This window comes from Triticum aestivum, chromosome 3D (genome assembly GCF_018294505.1).
Source record: "Triticum aestivum cultivar Chinese Spring chromosome 3D, IWGSC CS RefSeq v2.1, whole genome shotgun sequence".
Lineage (NCBI taxonomy): Eukaryota > Viridiplantae > Streptophyta > Magnoliopsida > Poales > Poaceae > Triticum > Triticum aestivum.
In genome coordinates this window covers 1,279,207-1,298,232 of record NC_057802.1, presented here as the reverse complement: position 1 = coordinate 1,298,232, position 19,026 = coordinate 1,279,207, and the positions used below count along the sequence as shown (strand labels likewise).

Below are 19,026 nucleotides of genomic sequence, written 5' to 3'. Positions count from 1 at the left end.
TTTGTACTCCCTATGTAGTGTATTGTGTGGTAAGGTTACCACTAGTGAAAAGGGGTGACCACAATATCTGGCAGGAAGCAACCAACCACCATGTTTTGAATCTTCACAGCCGTGACGCTCGACTGCTGCCAACTAAATACCATGTAACAAAAAACCTCACAATACAGGCAACCAAACAAAGTATAAAACATGGTTTATTGCCTGCATTATCTCAATCAGGCTCTATCGGGCCACATATGCAAAGAAGCCAAAATGGTTGCGGAGAACCGAACACGCCCTCAGCCTCTGTCTGTGCTACCGTGCATGGTGTGAGGCTGGCGTACTTGGGTGGTCCAAGATAATGAAAAGAAATCAAGGCATAGATAAGAGGGCTCAAAGGGAACATACAACAAAAAAATTATTTTGCTTTTCCAATAAAGTAATCTTTTCAAAAAATAAATATGAGCACTTTAGAAAATATGAACACTCTTTGACTAAAGGTGATTTTAAAAAACTTGGAATTTTTTAGAACATATTCCAAAAATTTATGAATATATAAATATTAGGGAAGATTTTGTAAAGCAAGTAAAAATCAAAAAATACACTACATAGAAAAAAAAAATATTAGGGAACATTTTGTAAAGCAAATACAAAAAAAGGAAGCTAATAGAAAAAAAAACCGGTCGATAACCAAGATCACTACTTAAAGGGGTAACCCTTGGAAAGGTCACTCCCACCTTCTCAGGGGGTTAAATATGCGCCACTTATCGCAACATGAGATTTTTTTCCTTTTTACTAGATTCTTTTTTTACGAACTAGATTCGTTTATTCAAAATATTTTATTTCTTAAATTGTGCGTCCAAATCCCTAACCGTTTTCACCATTGAATTTCTCGCATCGAGATCTTTAAAACTAGATTCCATGTTAATAGGTTTCAAAACACCATTTTTGTTAAAAAATGCGGAAGAAAAAAATCGAACCGAAAAGACGTTTTTCCATTTTTTTCATTTCCGAGATTTGTAATTGTGTCTCTATGAGAAGCAAATTTGTGCCTCCCATGAAAGAAACAAAGAAAACACATGTTTTCCTTTTCCGAGAGATACAGTTGTAACTCTCAGAAAAATAAATCTGTGCCTACACGAGAAGCAAATATGTGCTTCATGCGAAAGAAAAAAATGTATTTTTTCTTTTTCCGAGAGGCAGAGCTATGCCTCTCGTGGAACCAAATCTGTGCCTCCACGAGTAGCAAACCCGTCCCTCTCGTGGAAAAAAAGAAAAATACATGTTTTTTTGATTTTTTGAGTGTGTCTCTCGACGAAGCAAATATATGTCTCCACGAGAAGCAAATATGCGCCTCCCGTGAAAGAAAAAACTGTACTTTCATGCAAAAAATTTATGATTTTTTTCCTGGAAAATCTAGGGAAAACCGAAAAGCCAAAAAAAACACCATCTACAACCCATAAAAAGCGTACAAAAAAAATATAAAAAGAACAAAATCTACAGGACATGTGGTGGTGGCTAAGAGCGCACCAAGTGAGGCTCTCTAAGCCCACCAAAATGACCTTTGCGGGGTTCCCGAAGGGGTGACCTTGTTTGCTCCCGACGATAACCTTCCTAAAACCCGTCTAGTACGTTGATTGTATCTAATTGGGCTGGGCTATGTGCATCTCATCGACATTTCTTCACGGTACTGACAAATAGGAAATACCAGCTACCAATTTGAAAAGAAATCACGTTTTTGAAAAGATGTTTGTTAATACCGAAAATACTCATGAATTAAATAAATGTTTGTGAATTTTAGAAAATTAAAAAATGTTGGTGCATTCAGAAAAATGTTTGCAGATTTAAACAATTTCATGGATTTAAAAAAAATTGTGAACGCGTGCTGCGTCCAATAATAGCGAGCCGCACGGGGGTACTTGGGAGCGACGTACTGCTGCAGCCGAAATATTGCAGGCCAAGACTTTATCGCGCTAAATCAATTACCGTGGTATGCATTTTTAAATGAGAATTTTTTTGGCCAATTCAAATATATTTTAAAAAGGGAAACATGCTTGGGAAAACTCGAACCGATTTTTATACCGTGAACATGGAAAGCACAGACATGAACCGGGCATTTTGCCGCAAAGAGCTGCAGATAGGGATTTCGCTACCTCGTCAACACCCAAAGCAAAAATTAATTGGTAAGAGACAAATGCTAACAGACACCCTTTTTTTTTATTTTAGGGGGGTGCTAACAGGCACCTGGGCTTTCTCACTTGAGCCACAGCCCAAGCATGGGCCTGGGCCGGCTGCTTGCACGAGCCCGATAGCCCGTCCCGTCGTCGTAGCAGGGCCCGCCTGACCAGTTCCCACTTCCTCGTTGACCCCATCCGATAACAATCATCACAAACCCTCCACCCTCACTGACACGCGGGCCACTCCGTCGGTGCACCATGCCTGGACCCACATGTCAATGTCTTTACCCATGTGCGCCGGGCGGACGACACCGCTTCGTCCCTTCCCTTTCCCCTCCCCTCCCCTCCCCCCGAATATTCCAAGCTTGCGTCTTGCGGCGGCGGCGGCGGCGAGGAGGACCCCGATTTCGCCTCCGCTCGGCCGGCCAAGAGGTGCGTCCTTCCCGCCCTCAACGCCGGTACCATTTCTTTCAGCTTCCCTTTTCATTTCTTGCCATGGCCGGAGTTGGAGCGAAATGTCAGCCGCCGTGTGCATTTGAATTCGTTTCCTCGACCGCGGTCTGTTTATTTAATCCATCCACTCGTGTGCCCCAATCCTGCCCAGCGAGCTTCCTCTCCGGTCCGGGGCGTCTCCTTCCGAGGTGGTAGTATGATGAGGCCGTGGCGGCGTCGGCACGCGGAGATCCTCAACACTCCTCGGTGCAATTCCTTGTCTCTCATCTCTCCCCCCCTTCCAAATTCGCTTTAGCCCTCTTCTCTTCTTGTGAGTTGGGCTTGAGTTTTCTTCCTTGGATATAAATCTGTCGCTTGCTGGGTTATTCTCCACTGTTAGGAAGAATAGTTTGTCCGCTCCCAAAACTTTCTTGGGTGCTGGAGTTTAGTTTTCAGAATTTCAGTCCATTGGTTCATCCCCAAATCAGTCAATCCATGGTAAAACTGTTCATTTTCTTTTCATCCTAGACAGACTGACATTGAAGGGGCCAAAAAGAAAAAAGCGTATGCTGTTGGTGCTTATCCTAATCAGTTTGGTGGCTGCGTCGGTTGGCATGTACTGAAATTCTGCACTAGTCTGGTGGCCGTTTCGGTTGGCATGTAGGACGACTACTAGAATCCTACACTAGTCTCTCTGATGGGTTTCGGTAATCACTTGAACAATGATGGCTGAACAATCGATAAGATTGTTTGATGGCTGAACAATCGGCATGTGGTTGATGTTGTCCTGCCTTTTTCCTATTGGTTGTATATATGTATGTAGTTCAGGGCCTAGCTATACACTACTTGTTGGCTCTAGTCCAGACTGCTTCTTATCTAACTGTGTGCCTGTGTTTTGAACTTGCTGCAACCAATCATGGTAATCGGTGCTTCTTAATTATGCATCGCAGAGGCAACAACGGAGCTACTATGCCTGGAGCAGATGATGCGTTTCCGGCAGAGTCGAGGACGACGGTGTTCTTTGGGGCTGTGACATCTAAGTCAGAGCCGCTGACCTTTCAAGAGTCCCTCAGATTTGTCAAGAAAGTGAAGGTGAGTTTGTGCGTTCCAACACTTTATTTATTTATGCTGTCACACGATTTGTATCCTTCTGGTTACAGTGTCAGTGTGAATCTTGCATTCTTGCCTAAGTGTTTACACTTGGAACAACTCCCCTTTGTGAGATCTTGATGGATGTGCCTATCGGTATTAAGTATGAATAGACCGCATTTAGCAACTAGTAGTAGTGCAGAACTCTCTGCTTTCGTTTAACTGTTTTCAGGTGAGTTGCATAGATGTAGAATATACAACAACAATATTGTCGGGACCGAGTTAAGAATGCCAGGCCATGGGTTAGTTCAGTCACAAACCTCTGGTACTGTCACAAGGAATATTAGTACACACTCTTTTGGTGATTCTAGACAGTTTTGAAAAGAAAAGAACTAGACTGTTCTTCATATTTTTTTTTACAGAAGAACGAGACTATTCTTAGCCAACTTAAGGTCAATATTCGCCGGGTCTGTCTGAATCAAACCTCTTGTCCGCATCAGAATCTCATACCGTTTATTCCATTAACAAAAGGAACCAGATACCCTCCATGTAACACTGGTTCGGACTAGTAGATGTGTAGATCTCTCTGCTTTTGCTTAACTGGTTTGAGGTAAGTTGTATAGATCTAGAATATACAACAAAAGATGGGAGGGAGGGGGGAGTTAAGGATGCAAGGCCATGGGTTAGGTCAGTCACAAACCTCTGGTACTGTCATAAGGATCATTATTACAAGCTCTTTGTTGGTGATTCTAGACTGTTCTGAAAAGGAAAGGACCAGACTGTTGTTAGCCAACTTACAGTCAATATACTCCGGGTCTCTCTGGATCAAACCTCTTGTCTGCATCAGAATCTCATACCGTTTATTCTTCCTGCTAACGAAAGGAACACGAGGCCCTCTGTGTAACACTGGATCGGACTCTGTTCAGATTCTGTTTTCGACTAAAAGTTTAGTTGCATTACCACTTTAGCAAACGAGTAAAATTTCCAATCCAGCTTCTGTTGAAACCTTGATCAAGTGTCTTCTGTTTCAGGCTCGCAACTACATGCTGTACCTGTCGCTGTTCGACATCCTCGGCAGGACGGAGCTGTCCCAGCTAGAGGCCTACCAAACGGTACGAACGCCATCCTACCACAATCTTTCAAAGAATGTGTGAGCTCCACAATGAACCTTCTATATTATGCATCTGCTTTGCTGTGCAGCTGCAGCTGCTGTTCCGCGACCACCCGGACCTGCACGAAGGGCTGGAGAAGTTCAGGCCCCCGATGCCCGCCAAGCACGCCGCGGCGAACAGCAACCTCTGGCCGTGGGTGTTTGCGTGCGCCGCCGTCCCGCTGGTTGCGATGAGCCTGATCCCAGCGCTGGGGAACCCGGTGCTGTGGCTCGTGCAGCAGACGCTCGGCGAGAAGATGAGGGCGGCGTGATTCGAGCCTGATTCCGTTCGGCTACTGCAGTTGCAGGCAGCATGTACATGTTGCTTCTCGGCTGGTCGATAGGTCAATCATCAATCAATCAATCAATAATGTAATTAATTGACACATGGTCTTTTGCATGCGTGCGTGCGTGTGGTGTGGCTGGTGTTTATATAGTTAAGGTAGAGCAAGCAGAACAACATCATCATGATGGGAGGAAATTCGGGTTTATCAGGCTGCGCGGTACTGTCAGGTAGGCACTGGGAAGAAAGAAATTTGGTCACAAACAATTATCCTCTTGGGTGTGCTGTATCGAACTTCCCCAGCATATCTTATCTGCATGACTGCATATGTGATTGGTGACAACACTGCTGCATGTCATGGCTGAACTATCTGCAGCTGCTGTTAGATGCTCCAAGCATTGGAAATTTGGGATATACTCCCAGGCTAGGCCATCTGAGCCGTGCTTCGCGGGCCGGCACATCATGCGGCGTGCAGCTAAATGGGCCGTTTTAGGCCCGTGGCGCACCTGGGCTTGTCTGGGCTGCGAGGAGAGGTCCGCGTGCCAGCATCGCATGATTCATTTCGTTTTTATTTTTATTTTTAAACAGCCCAAAGCAACCCGAAAGGCCGTATAGTACATGGGACGGCATGTGTTAATTCATGTGACATGTCTGTGCTTGTACGCAATGAACCTTTGTATAATACATGGGATTTTTTTTTAAACGACTATGAACATTTTGTACACAATGAGCAGAAAAAAGAACAAACAAAAGAATAAAAACGGGAAAAGGAAAAAATGCAATGAGGAAATGAAAAGAAAAACTTACATAACATAAAACAACAAATGGCCAAAAAGGGAACAAAAATAAAAACACATAGCAAACGGGTCAGAAAACACCCGACCAACTCACTCGAATCAAGCTTGTGTGGAAATAATGAAAAATAACTACCTCATCGGCTGTGACCCACGAACGGCTCCTGTAGTCATGCCATAATGCATACTCGCCATAGGCAATAAATACCTTTTACGCCCCGTGTAGTCCATGGGGCGTGTCTTGTGAGCGGATTAGCCCGGACACGTCATTTCAGTTACAATTATGCGATAATTGGGATCGCATTAAACACATCCTACCTTTTGTACGCTCTTATGCACGCAACTCCATGCACATCAGAAGAGTCCTTTGTTTCGGTCAGGTATAGGTTTCCCATATCGTCTCGTTCCCCACCCTCCAACTCCTCCAAGCGACTGCCTTTCCCTCGCGCCGCATCTCGTGCTCCGTTGAGGAGAGGTTGTTCCATGGAGTGTGCATGCTTGTGGCAGCGGGCAGATCTGGCGCCGGAGGATGATGTTTAAGGGGAGGATCGGCGGTGGCGGTGACGGTGTTTAAGGATGTTTGCCATCACGTGCACCAGGAGCCCGATTTAGTTTACATTTCACTTAATTTTATTTGGTTTGTTTTCTAATCCGTTTTAATCTACCTTGTCACGAGATTACTAGCGACCTAACCTTCTTGTATACTGCTTGTACACAATGAACCTTTGTATAATATATGGATTTTTTAAAGAGTGTGCACATTTTGTACATGATGAGCATAAAAAATAACAAGGAAAAGAATAAAAATGGGAAAAGAAATAAATACAATGAAGAAATGAAAAGAAAAACTTACATAACATAGGACAACATAAAACGAAAAAGGAAACGAAAATAAAAACACATACTAAATCGGTACAAAAAACACCAGACCAACTCACTCGAAGCAAGCTTGCGGGGAAATAATGAAAAATAACCGCCTCATGGGCTGCGCGACCCACGAACCGGCTCTTCTAGTCATGCCATAATGACACTCGTGATAGGCGATAAAGCTTTTGCGACACGTATACTCCGTGGGGGCGTGTCGTTTGAGCGGATTGGCCCAGACACATCATTTCAGTTACTATTATGTGATAATTAAAACCGCATTAAACCGCCTCGCGCCGCGTCTTGTGCTTTGGGGAGGAGAGGCTGTTTTCGGGAGTGCGCGTGCTTGTGGCAGCGGGCAGATCCGGCGTCGGAGGAGGCTCCGGGGAGATCGACGGCGGCGGCGGCGGCGGGCAGATCCAGCGCCGGAGGAGGCCTGGGGGAGATTGGTAGCGGCGGCGGGGGGCAGATCCTGCGCCGGAGAAGGCCCGGGGGAGATCGACGGCGGCGGCGGGCAGATCCAGCGCTGGAGGAGGCCCGGGGGAGATTGGTAGCGGCGGCGGGGGGCAGATCCTGCGCCGGAGAAGGCCCGGGGGAGATCGGCGGCGGCGGCGGATCCAGCGCCGGAGAGATCGGCGGCGGCGGCGGATCCAGCGCCGGAGAGATCGGCGGCGGCGGCGGATCCAGCGCCGGAGGGATCGGCGGCGGCGGCGGCGAGCAGATCCAGCGCCGGAGAAGGCCCGAGGAAGATCGGTGGAGGCGGCGGCAGGCAGATCCAGCGTCGGAGGAGGCCCGAGGGAGATCGGCGGCTGCGGCGGGCAGATCCAGCGCCGGAGGAGGCCCAGGGGAGATCGGCGGCGGCAGTGGCAGCGGTGTTTAAGGAGGTTTGCCGTCACGTGCACCAGGAGCCCGATTCAGTTCGGATTTTGCTCGATTATATTTGGTTTGTTTCCTAATCCTTTTAAATCTACCTACCTTATCTTGAGTTTAGTCCTTTTTAATCCCTCACCCTCGCCCGCTGCATCCGCGCCGTCCACGCGGCCCTTATCCCCCATCCAACGGCCGCGCGCACCCGATGCTTCATTTCGGTCACAATGCCATAACCGGAATCACATTAAACTCGTCCCGCCATTATCTTCCCTCCTCGGCACAATCGAAGAAGGCATGTTTCGTCCATCGATCCGGACTTTTGGATGAACAGGCCGAGGAATTCATCCGAATTCGAAATGCGGAAACCAGGATCGGGAAACACAAGATCCGAACCCACCCCACCCACAGCGTGTAGCCCGTGGCGTGCGTGCGTTACCCACACCAAGGGCAACGAAGGAGAGCCGATCCCTGTGAGGGTGCGGTCAGGTCACCGTCCCCTGGGCCGATCGGGGCCGTCCACGCGGGCCTTATCCCCGATCCGACGGCCGCCGGCCACGCCCGGTAGGTTTACGCCGTTCTTAAGGCGTCCATCGCCCTCGTCTCGCTTGGCTTCGCTCCTCTTCCATCGTCTCACACCGCTGCCTCGCCTCTCGCGTTCCCCCACCCTCCAAGCGATTGCCTTTGCGCTCGCGCTCGCGCTCTTCGCAGTCTCTCCTGCCGCGTGCCCCTCTTCCATCCCCGTGGAGTGCGCGTGCTCGCGTGGGCGGGCAGATCCGGCGTTCAAGGCGGCCCGGGGGCAGGATCGGCGTCTTCCGGCGGCGTCCGGCGTGCGGGAGGTTTGACGAGGCAGGAACCGGTGGTGGTGGTGGTGGTGGTGGTGAAGGAGAAGACGCTCGGTGCATGGTGGCCTGATGAAGCGCTCCAGGGAGGACGCGCTCGCCGCCGCCGGGTCGCAGCCCAGCAAGCGCATCAGCACCAGCAGCGCCGCCGCCGCCGTCGCTCGATCCGATCCGTGAGTAGCCACCGCCGCCCGCCCGCCCGCCGACTCGCCTCTCCGGCCGTCGAGTTCTAGGGGGTTCGGTTTTTTCTTTCCCCTGTTCCTCTTATCCACTTCGGTTTCGAGCTCTTTTCGGGGAAATAGGGAGGTGGGTTTCGTGCCTGACGGGGTCGCCGCCGGAGCGAAACCGAAGTAATCCTCGCCGACGGGGAGGAATTCGGTGCTGGTTCCCGAATTCGGGGCTCCTCCGTCCCAATTCGACCCCCGCGCCGCCCAAAAATGGTGTTTTGGGGGGCCGGCGGGGCCTCTGCACGGTTCTGACCCTGCGATCTGACGGTTTGGCCTCTCTCGTGCAGGTCGCCGCCGCAGCCCATGCCTCCGGCGGGGTCGGGGTCGGCGCTGGTGCCGGCGCCGCCGCCCCAGGCCGTGGCCGCCCTGCCGGCGCAGCCGTCCGGCGGGTCTGGGGCCGCCACTGCTGCTGCCGCCGCCGCCGCCGGCCAGAAGCTGACGACCAACGACGCCCTCGTCTACCTCAAGGCCGTCAAGGACAAGTTCCAGGACAACCGCGCCAAGTACGAGGAGTTCCTCGAGGTCATGCGCGACTTCAAGAGCGAGAGGTGGTCTCCTGCTCCTCTCCCCGCCGGATCCATACTTATGTTTCCCAAATGATAATCTCCCCCCGGGGCGGCATACTGATGTTTCTAGTTATCTGAAAAAATGCTGTTATTTTTGGATGCAGGATCGATACCAACGGGGTGATTATCCGCGTGAAGACCCTCTTCAACGGGTACCCCGAGCTGATCCTCGGGTTCAACACCTTCTTGCCCAAGGGCTTCGCAATCAGGCTGCAGCAGGATGAGAAGAAGCCTGTGGATTTCGCGGAGGCCATCAACTTCGTGAACAAGATAAAGGTATAAAACACATAGGCTGATCCATCATCACGTGGAGAGGTGTGATATATGTATGCATCGATCCGTGACGTGTTTGCCTCCCCTTGTACAACAGAGTCGGTTCCAGCGTGACGAGCATGTGTACAAGTCCTTCCTGGACATTCTCAACATGTACCGCAAGGATAACAAGTCCATCCAAGATGTTTACCATGAGGTGCCCATTTCCTTTCCTTTTTGGCTTATTTCATTTTAACTTATTACTCTTCTTTCATTACAGTCTAGAATCTTTTTTGGCAGGTTGCTGTGCTGTTCAGCGACCACAAAGACTTGCTCGAAGAATTCCAGCACTTCTTGCCTGACACCTCAGCGTCTCCGCAAGCAGGGACCGCTCCAAGAGGCGGCTTAGTTAAGCGGGAAGCTCTAATGCCCCCTGCTAGTAGGGGTCACATTGAAAAGGTATAAATCACGTGAGGGTTGTTTTGTAAGCTTTATTAGCGACTGGCTAAATAGGTGGCAGAAAATAGTGGCATATATTGCAAGGAAAGGCGCCTGATATGTATCTTAATTCTAATATTTCCTAGAATTTTGGGGTAAAACACGGTTGTTGCTTGCCATTTTCTAATGAGTGAAATACACGTCGTGCATACACGGCTTTCATGTAGGTGAAAAATGCTTAGATGTTTAACAAATGCTGCTTCTTAAATTCTGCATGATATTTGGTGTATTCACCAGCTAGTTATATGTCTGTTAACTAAACATTGGAAACCAAGTTATTTTAATGTTCTCCGTTGATGTGATCGGGCTGAGCTGAGGTCAACACAATACCAATCATATGCTTTATCACATTACACATGTTATTGCAACCATGAGGTAATTACTGTATACAGTAGCCTGACCTGTCATCTTATGTCTCATTCCTCAGCCTAGGGCTTTTCCATCTCATACCGACCGTGACGCCAGTGTCGATCGTCCTGATGTGGACCATGATCGCCAAAGACAACGGGAGAAGAACAAGGAACGCAAGGCAGAAAGAGAGAGAAGGGATTATGATAGAGATGATAAGGATGGTGAACAAGACAGCAAAGAGCTGGATGTTGGCCAGCGTAAGCGCAAACCTTTTCCAAGCGCAAACCTTGTAGGTGCTGAGGCACACCAAGGAGGCCACCCTGAGATTCATGGAATTAATAGTGCCTCTGCCTCATCGTATGATAATAAGGATGCGTTAAAGAGTAAGTTTCTCTGAATTAGGAGTAACAAGTACTCCTAATTTGTTGCCTTACATCCACTTTTCATCTCCAAATTAGGAGTAGATAATATCTGGTCATTATGGCAGTTTTGTTGCCTTACATCCACTTTTCATCATACGATCACTAGAATGCAACTTTGTTGCCTTAAAATGCGTGCCCTTTGCAGAAACACTATTTATTGAATCCACCTGTCGCATAACTCAGTTCCAGTGTAGCCTTCTCTTTTCCGTGTTAGATATTCAGAAACAATGTGCATGTGTCTACTTGGTGTTTTTAATGGCTGAATATAGTCAACAGCGTCTTCATATCTGTACAATTTTCGTGTGCTTTCCACTTGCATATTACTTACATCCACAATTTTTCCTTGCAACATTAGGTGGATACACACAGGAGTTCCATTTCTGCGAAAAAGTCAAGGATAAGCTGGAATATGATGCTTACCAGGAGTTCTTGAAATGTCTTCACATATACAGCCAGGAAATTATTACGAGGAGTGAACTGAAGAACTTGGTGGGTTTCTGTTGGACTTGTGCTTATTCAATATTTAAACTTAAGTTGCTTCACTAAGTATGCTTAAGGATCTTTCCCTTATCTGTTTTTTCTTAATTAGTTGTACGTGACTCGTGCATATCCTCACTGATTTTACAGGTGAGCGATATACTACAACACTACCCCGATCTTATGGATGGATTTAATGAATTCTTGGAACATTGTGAAAATATAGGTACGTTGCATACCTAATGCATATCGATGACCATCTTGCAGGGTTTACATTTAATTCTGTCTGTTTTTTTCCCACTCTGCAGATGGATTTCTGGCTGGAGTCTTCAGTAAAAGTATGTGCTCAAACTTTGTATCCCCCTTTACTAAATCATTTTGAATTTTCTTGTTAACACTATTTATCTGGATTGAAGAGCAACCTGGAAGGCTAATCAAGACAGAGGATAAAGAAAGAGATAAGGAGCATGAGAGGGAGGATAGGAACAGAGATCGGGACAAGGAAAGAGAAAAGGAACGGGAAAGACTACATCCAAAGGAAGGTTCTAGCCAGAAACCCTCGGTTGTCAAAGAGAAGTATCTATGCAAACCAATATCAGAGCTTGATCTCTCAAATTGTCAGCGATGCACTCCAAGTTACCGGCTTCTACCTAAAAATGTAAGATAATGTTGCTTCCGCTGTTCTTTTTCATGCTGTGTTCCATATAACATTTGGTTTCATTTTTTGTTTCATCTAACATTTAGTTTAATCCTGTTTTCAGTACCCAATGCCTCCGGCAGGCAACAAGACTGATCTTGGTGCCTCGGTTCTTAATGATCACTGGGTGTCAGTGACATCAGGGAGTGAAGACTATTCCTTTAAGCACATGCGCAAGAATCAGTATGAAGAAAGTTTATTTAGATGCGAAGATGACAGGTATGTTTTATCCCACGTAAACTGCTCTGTTTGTTGAATCATCTATTGATGCTGGCTACAAATTGATCTGAATGTTTCCAGGTTCGAATTGGATATGCTGTTGGAATCAGTTAATGCAGCAACTAAGCGTGTCGAGGAGTTGATAGAAAAAATGCAAGATAACTCAGTAAAACCAGAAAGCCCAATACGCATCGATGAGCACTTGACTCGTAAGTACACTTGTGTTCAGCATATGTTGATACTGTTTGGTGATGCTTGAACTGAATGGAGCTTGACTAGTTGTTTTGGCTTATTAACCACTGCCTTGCAGCTTTGAATCTAAGGTGCATTGAACGGTTATATGGTGACCATGGTCTGGATGTGATGGACGTTCTTCGAAGAAATGCTAGTGTTGCACTGCCTGTTATCTTATCCAGGCTAAAACAAAAGCAGGAGGAATGGTCAAGGTGTCGATCAGATTTCAACAAGGTTTGGGCTGATATTTACGCCAAGAATTATCACAAGTCACTTGATCATCGCAGTTTCTATTTCAAGCAGCAAGACTCGAAGAATCTCAGCACAAAATGTATGTAAACCTTGTATACATGCAAATTTTTCTTATGCTTCCAGCATTGCCTAGTTGCCTAATTTAACTTGATTCTGTTTGTTGTTTGTGTAGCTCTACTGACTGAGATTAAAGAAATTAATGAGAAGAAAAGAAAGGAAGACGATGTTCTCATTGCTATCGCTGCTGGAAATAGGCGGCCTATAGTTCCCAATATGTCATTTGAGTATGTAGATGCAAATATCCATGATGATCTTTATAAGATCGTGAAGTACTCGTGTGGAGAAGTCTGTGGCTCAGACCAACTGGACAAAGTGATGAAGATTTGGACAACTTTTCTGGAGCCTATTTTGGGCATTCCGCCTCGATCCCACGGTACTGTGGATGCAGATCTAACTAAACCCAAGAATGGGATCACAAAATCTGGTACTGCAATTATGGGGGAAAGCAATACTTCTCCTGATGGAGTTGCTGCCCAGCAAGGCCATGGTGATGAAAGCATGCAACAGGAACAAGCACCATCAGCTGTGGCTAGATTGTCTAGGTTAGCGAAAGGAGTTGCAGCAGACTCCCAAAATGGTTCGCATGATGCAGATCGAACTGCTCGTAGAGATGAGGAAGCATCAAATGCTGCACTAAATGAAGTATCTGCAGTAAGCACCCAGAACATGCCTACTGGAAGACCAGCAGGACAACATAGCCATATGAAGGGAAACTCTGAAACTACGCCAGGTTTGCATTTCTGATAGTCGGATACTTCTTTATTTGTTATAATCTATAACTTGATTAGGTCTATTTTTGCCAGTTCTAATGATTTGTCTTGCCTGCCAGGAGTGAATGCATCTAAAAGTTCACATGCTGGAGTTAGTATGGCTGCCGGTGCCAGGGCTGGCCATGAAGTATTACCATCTACTGAGGTATATAACGTCTTGTGAGCTCAATTTATTCCCCACCTTTGTTAAATACGCCAGGACTTCCAATGAAGTATTACCGTCAGTTCACGTGCTGGAGGTCGTATGGCTGCTCATGCCAGGGCTGGCATGCTTTTTCTTTTTCTTCTTATAAGGGTTGTTTTCCCATTCTTGTGTATCTTCCTTTTTTTTTTCTTTTTGTTGGTGTCTTTTGCTGCTTTTTTTCCCTCGCCCATTTTATCTGTCTTCTGCCCCGTTAACGACGATGCTTGGAATGTTTGTGCTTGTGTTGAGTGGTATCCGTTCATCAAAGGCAAAACGCACATTAATCTTTTTTACCCATAGATTCATCCAACACCATGCTCATATGTTTCTTTGTCAACAGGGTGGAGAGACTGGCAAGTCAGGATCATCTTTAAATTGTGGGGCTACCAGCGAGGGTAACAAGGGGCGCCTATTTAATGAAGCTGCTGCGCCCCACAATACTTCGAAAGTTGAAAGAGAGGAAGGTGAATTATCGCCTAATGGAGATTTTGAAGAGGACAATTTTGTGCCTTTCGAAGATGGTGCATCTAAAACAAAGGAAGGCTCTACAAGCAGAACGTTCAAGGTTAGACCTGGTCAGGTGGAACCTCATGCTGAGGCAGCCGGCGAGAATGATGCTGATGATGAGGAAAGCACTCAAAGGTCTACCGAGGACAGTGAAAATGCTTCTGAGGCTGGTGAAGATGCATCAGGAAGTGAATCTGGTGACGGTGAGCACGGTTCTCCTGAAGATCATGACGAGGAAGAAGATATGGATCATGATCAGGATCCGAAGGCAGAAAGTGAGGGTGAGGCAGAGGGGACAACTGAGACCCACGACGTTGAAGGGGGAATGTCATTACTTGGAATATCATTACCTTCATCAGAACGCTTTCTGTACTCGGCTAAACCACTGGCCAAGCATGTACCCACATCTTTACATGGCCGGGAAGATAGATCGTCGCATATATTTTATGGGAATGATTCGTTTTACATCTTGTTCAGGCTGCACCAGGTGATGAGCTTTACAACTAGCTAGTATTCACCCTATGTGTTTGCATGTGCTCTCCTTTGCTAAACCAACTTATCAATTGCAGATGCTGTATGAAAGACTGCTTTCAGCAAAGACAAACTCTTCAAGTGCTGAAAAGAAATGGAGAACCTCCAAGGATACAAACCCCCCTGACCTATATGCAAGGTAATTAATATTGCTTTTTTTTTTCTACTTGTTCAGTTGCTCATACCATACCCAGTCCGTTTGTATATATGACCGTAATTAATTGGTCTGTCATTATAATGAAGGTTCATAAAGGCACTCTACAACTTGCTTGATGGTACTTCTGATAATACCAAGTTTGAGGATGACTGCCGTGCTATTATCGGGACCCAGTCATACGTTCTCTTTACTTTGGATAAACTGATATACAAAGTTGTGAAGCAGGTAAGTTGAGCCATCCCCTATTTTTATTATTTCACTCTGGGTTGGCTGCAACATTCATTCTTGTTCTTGCCTGGCATCAGCTTCAAGCTATAGCGACGGATGAAATGGACAGCAAGCTTCTCCAGCTTTATATGTATGAGAAGTCAAGATCCCCTGGGAGGTTCTTTGATCTCGTCTATCATGAAAACGCCCGTGTCCTACTCCATGATGAGAGCATGTATCGATTCGAATGTGTAAGCCTCATTCTAGTTTGTATCGATCTGTGTTGCAGATTAACTGGTTTACTTTTGCTGCAATTTTGATAATTAATTGTCCTGGAATAATAAGTTTTAAGCTTCTCTCCCAAATTACAGCGCTCAAGTCCAATGAGGTTGTCTATTCAGCTGATGGAGTATGGTCATGAAAAGCCTGAGGTGACTGCGGTATCCATTGAGCCAAATTTTGCCTCGTATCTTTTCAGCGAGTATCTGTCAAATTCGTCAGGCACGATGTTGCCTGAAGGTGTCTTCCTTGGAAGGTATCCACCGACCCCTACACCCCACAACCAAATTGAATCTCCTGATTACGTTTCTCCTATTTTAACCCATCTTCAGATTCGTTGAAGGCCATGGATGGTATCAAAGTTGCTAATGGTCTTGAATGCAAGATATCCTGCAAGACCTCTAAGGTACTGTATCTTTATTTAATAGGGAATACCATGCGTTCAGTTCTACCTGGATATTGTAGACAGTATAGCTCACAATGCTATATATGCAGGTCTCCTATGTCCTTGACACCGAAGATTTCTTGTTTCGGTTGAGAAAGAGGAGGAGGCTTTCACCTGGTGGAAATGTGGCCGACAAGTCGCCGACCTCCAAAAAATATGATGCAAAAGTGCAGCGCTTTCATTTATTTCTATCCAAGCCTTAAGAGGGCCGTAGGCAAAAAACATTGGTAATTCCACTGTTCCTATCCGTGCATCATGTTATCTATCGTATTGTGCTGTCTGCCCTTTGTAGTATTACGGCAGATATTTTTCAATGCCGGAAAGTGCTATTCCAGAAAAAAAATTCACGATTAGGCATTGATCTTTGTTGAAACATGTGCTTTGCAGACATTGTATCCAAATCAGGAGATGCTGCTGGGGTCGTGACCGCCTTGCTCTTTGCTTCGACAGTGACAAGAAGAATAACAATAATCAGCTGGGCGCTGGATAGATGATATACCCGGTAAATACAGCAAAGCAAAGCATGTTAGGGCCACCTCGGTCAGCCTTAGGCCGCGCCGAAAAAGATGTGTGTGTGTTTGTAAATATGTACTGGCAGAAGAAGGATGTTGTTTGTTCTGTTAACCTGTTATTACCTGTAGTGTCTTTTTTGGTCGTCGTAGAAGGAGGAGAAGGATTCTGTTGAAGTGATGATGATCACCATTTGTTGATGCTGGTATAGGTCTCTTTGTTATGTCGGGTTGACCGTCGGTTTTTCGGTTCAAGATATGTAGCCTTGGTCAGTTAAATGCAACAATTGCAACAGTCATTGTTTTTAATGCGTCGTTTGTGACATGATTATGTTTGGTGTGCTCTAGTTGTTTTTGAAATAATCATGATTGTAGTTTAAGGGAAACTAAGATCCAGCCCATCTATTCCTCTAACTCACCCAGGCCGTTGGATCTGACGAGCCATTATTATGAAGAACTGATACTCTTTATGAAGAATGATCCAGTATGTCAGCACCAGGCCAAAGACGTTATGCATGCTGTTTGGGTGCAATCGGTCTGCTCAGATCTGGACGTTCCGTGTTAATCAAGCATTTTAAAAAAATATTAATCTTGTATTTAAAAAAATCTTAATCAAGTATTTGCAAAATATGAAATGTGTACAAAAATGTTGACCATGTGTTAAACTATGTTAATCTTGTATTTGAATTTTTTAATCAAGCATTTGAAAAAGTTAAATGGGTATAGAAAAATGTTGACCATGTATTCAAAAGATATTAATCCTATATTGAATCTTTTACTCAAGCATTTTTTTATAAAAACATGTGTGAAAAAAATATTGACCGTGTATTCATTTTTTTAATATTATATTCAAAAAATATTAAACGTGTATTAAAAAAATGTACAATATATATACCAAAAAAATATAATATGTACAAAAAAGTAGACACCAAAAAATAGAAGTTTTCAAAACTGTTAATAATGTATTTTGATTTTTTTAACATGTATATTTTTTTTTATGTATATGATATTTTTGAATATGTACTGAAAACAGTTAACATGTTTTGAATAAAAAACAAAACTGATTAAAGTTGAAAAAAAAGCAAATAAAAAAGAAACAAAGAAAGCCAAAGTATAACGAAGAACGAAAGAAAAATGAAAAAAAACAAGAGAAAAACAAAATAAAACGAAGTTTATAATGAAGAAAAAACCTCAAAGAAAACCAGTAAAGCTAAAAGGAAAAGAAAGAAAAATACCAAAGCAATCCAGCGAAACGAATGGATCGATTGCAGCTAGCGCGCAGCGTGCGAGCAAACGAACGGGCCAGCCCTGTACTGTGGTGAGCAGGGAAAAACGTTCGGCGAGCCGGGCATACAAGTTGGGCCCAGGCTGCCTCTTGAAGGCTGACAAGTTAGGCCTTGATGCAGCATTCCTGGCCCAACCTGATGCCTACGGGACATTTAGATGCTAACTGAGAGCAACTAATTAAAAGCGTTCATTCGAGAGCCTTCCAAAAGGTCATCCGCGGTGGGTTGAGAGCGCGTCACCTGGCGTGCTCTCAGACGCCACGTATCTTGTTCTAGGCGCTCCCTCTGATTTTTAATTTTTAATTTTATGTTTTTACACATCTTTTTGGCTTTTTAGATGGGGTTTTTTCGGGTTTTTTTCGTCAGCTTTTACGTCTTCACCAGTCTTTCTTAACTTTTGGACAAAATTCTTTTCTCTGAAAAAGTGTGTTTTTTGCTTTCGTGAGAGGCACAAATTTTGCTTCCTCGAGAGGCACGACCGTGCCTCTCGAAAACGAAAAAAATGTGCTTTTTCTTCTTCTGCGGGAGTAGGCCTGGGCGTTCGTTGTTTTTCGTAAATTCGGTTTGCGGATGTGAAAACCGAATTTGACACTAAAAAACAGCTCACCAAACTTTTGGCCAACTGATCTTTTGGTTCCGTTTTCGGTTTAAACCGAATTCTGTCTCAAGTTCACAAAATGCACTTTTACAACATATTTGACAGCAGAAACCGCGGAGACGCCGAAACTCAAAGGTCGAAGATTGGTGGGAGTTGGGTGAGGAAGATGATGCGGAAGCGCCGACGGTCCAGTCCTCTGATCCTCTCCTTCCTTGAGTCCAGCGACGGCGCGAAGGTCGGCGGTCGGTGGGCGCTAACGGAAACGTTAGCGGGCGAAGATGCGGAAGTTGCCGCCGGGGCGGACTCCGACAAGGTGGGGAAGAAGATGCGGTGGTGTTGGCCGCCATGGCGGACGGGCGAGGAAGAAGGTGCGGTGGCGCAGGCGGCGGCTCAACTGCACAGATGAGAAGCTCGGAGGAGGCGGCTGAGTCGAGGTGTGGGAAGGCAGGGCTGCATGTAGCTAGGTTTGGCATGCGTGGCTGCGTGCGGCCGTGTGTTGTGACCTGTGAGGGTGCGGTCGAAATCACTAATTGAGGAATACTCCTTCCAAAGATCACTCCTACCTCCCCAGGTTGTGACAACTAGCGCACTGCATGTGCGTCACTTGTCGCAACCTCAGAGTTTTCCCTTTTTTCGTAGATTCATTTATTCAAAATATTTTATCTCTTAAACTGTGCGTCTAAATGTCGAACAGTTTTCACCATTGGATTCCTCGCGTCGAGATTTTCAAAGCTATATCCCATGTTGATAGGTTTGACAAACTTAAAAAAAAAACGGACGAAAAGAAGCAGACGAAAAAACCGAACCGGGAGCATGTTTTT

At 45.6% G+C, this 19,026-nt stretch overlaps 2 protein-coding genes across 5 annotated transcripts; both read left to right on the top strand.

Moving 5' to 3' along the window:
- The first annotated feature begins 2,438 nt into the window (after positions 1-2,438).
- LOC123076723 (uncharacterized) lies at positions 2,439-5,453 on the top strand. 4 transcript variants are annotated; one of them, XM_044498837.1, is made up of 5 exons: positions 2,439-2,614; positions 2,761-2,855; positions 3,539-3,680; positions 4,709-4,789; positions 4,878-5,453. In XM_044498837.1, the coding sequence occupies exons 1-5, from the start codon at positions 2,447-2,449 to the stop codon at positions 5,097-5,099; spliced, it is 708 nt and encodes a 235-aa protein (XP_044354772.1). In that variant the 5' UTR covers positions 2,439-2,446; the 3' UTR covers positions 5,100-5,453. The 4 variants fall into 4 exon arrangements, with proteins under 4 accessions (XP_044354772.1, XP_044354773.1, XP_044354774.1 ...); XM_044498838.1 differs by having other exon boundaries at positions 2,465-2,588; XM_044498839.1 differs by lacking the exon at positions 2,761-2,855 and having other exon boundaries at positions 2,466-2,588.
- A 2,813-nt stretch (positions 5,454-8,266) lies between these two features.
- Positions 8,267-15,623, top strand: LOC123076722 (paired amphipathic helix protein Sin3-like 3; the record flags this gene model as incomplete). The annotated part of the gene is given in 20 exon segments (XM_044498836.1): positions 8,267-8,650; positions 8,992-9,252; positions 9,375-9,546; positions 9,641-9,739; positions 9,823-9,981; positions 10,448-10,754; positions 11,149-11,282; positions 11,421-11,496; positions 11,579-11,608; positions 11,687-11,928; positions 12,032-12,186; positions 12,268-12,395; positions 12,497-12,751; positions 12,845-13,462; positions 13,562-13,647; positions 14,027-14,680; positions 14,763-14,863; positions 14,968-15,106; positions 15,187-15,339; positions 15,460-15,623. Coding segments are annotated over 20 exon segments (4,034 nt in total), but the record flags the coding sequence as incomplete, so codon positions are not given.
- Positions 15,624-19,026: the final 3,403 nt, after the last annotated feature.

Bases quoted from the DNA above. Each gene is read 5' to 3' on its own strand.
- LOC123076723 (XM_044498837.1), top strand. From the start codon at position 2,447: ATGTGCGCCGGGCGGACGACACCGCTTCGTCCCTTCCCTTTCCCCTCC. The intron at 2,856-3,538 runs GTGCAATTCCTT...TATGCATCGCAG, and splicing joins GAGATCCTCAACACTCCTCG to AGGCAACAACGGAGCTACTA. The intron at 3,681-4,708 runs GTGAGTTTGTGC...CTTCTGTTTCAG, and splicing joins GATTTGTCAAGAAAGTGAAG to GCTCGCAACTACATGCTGTA.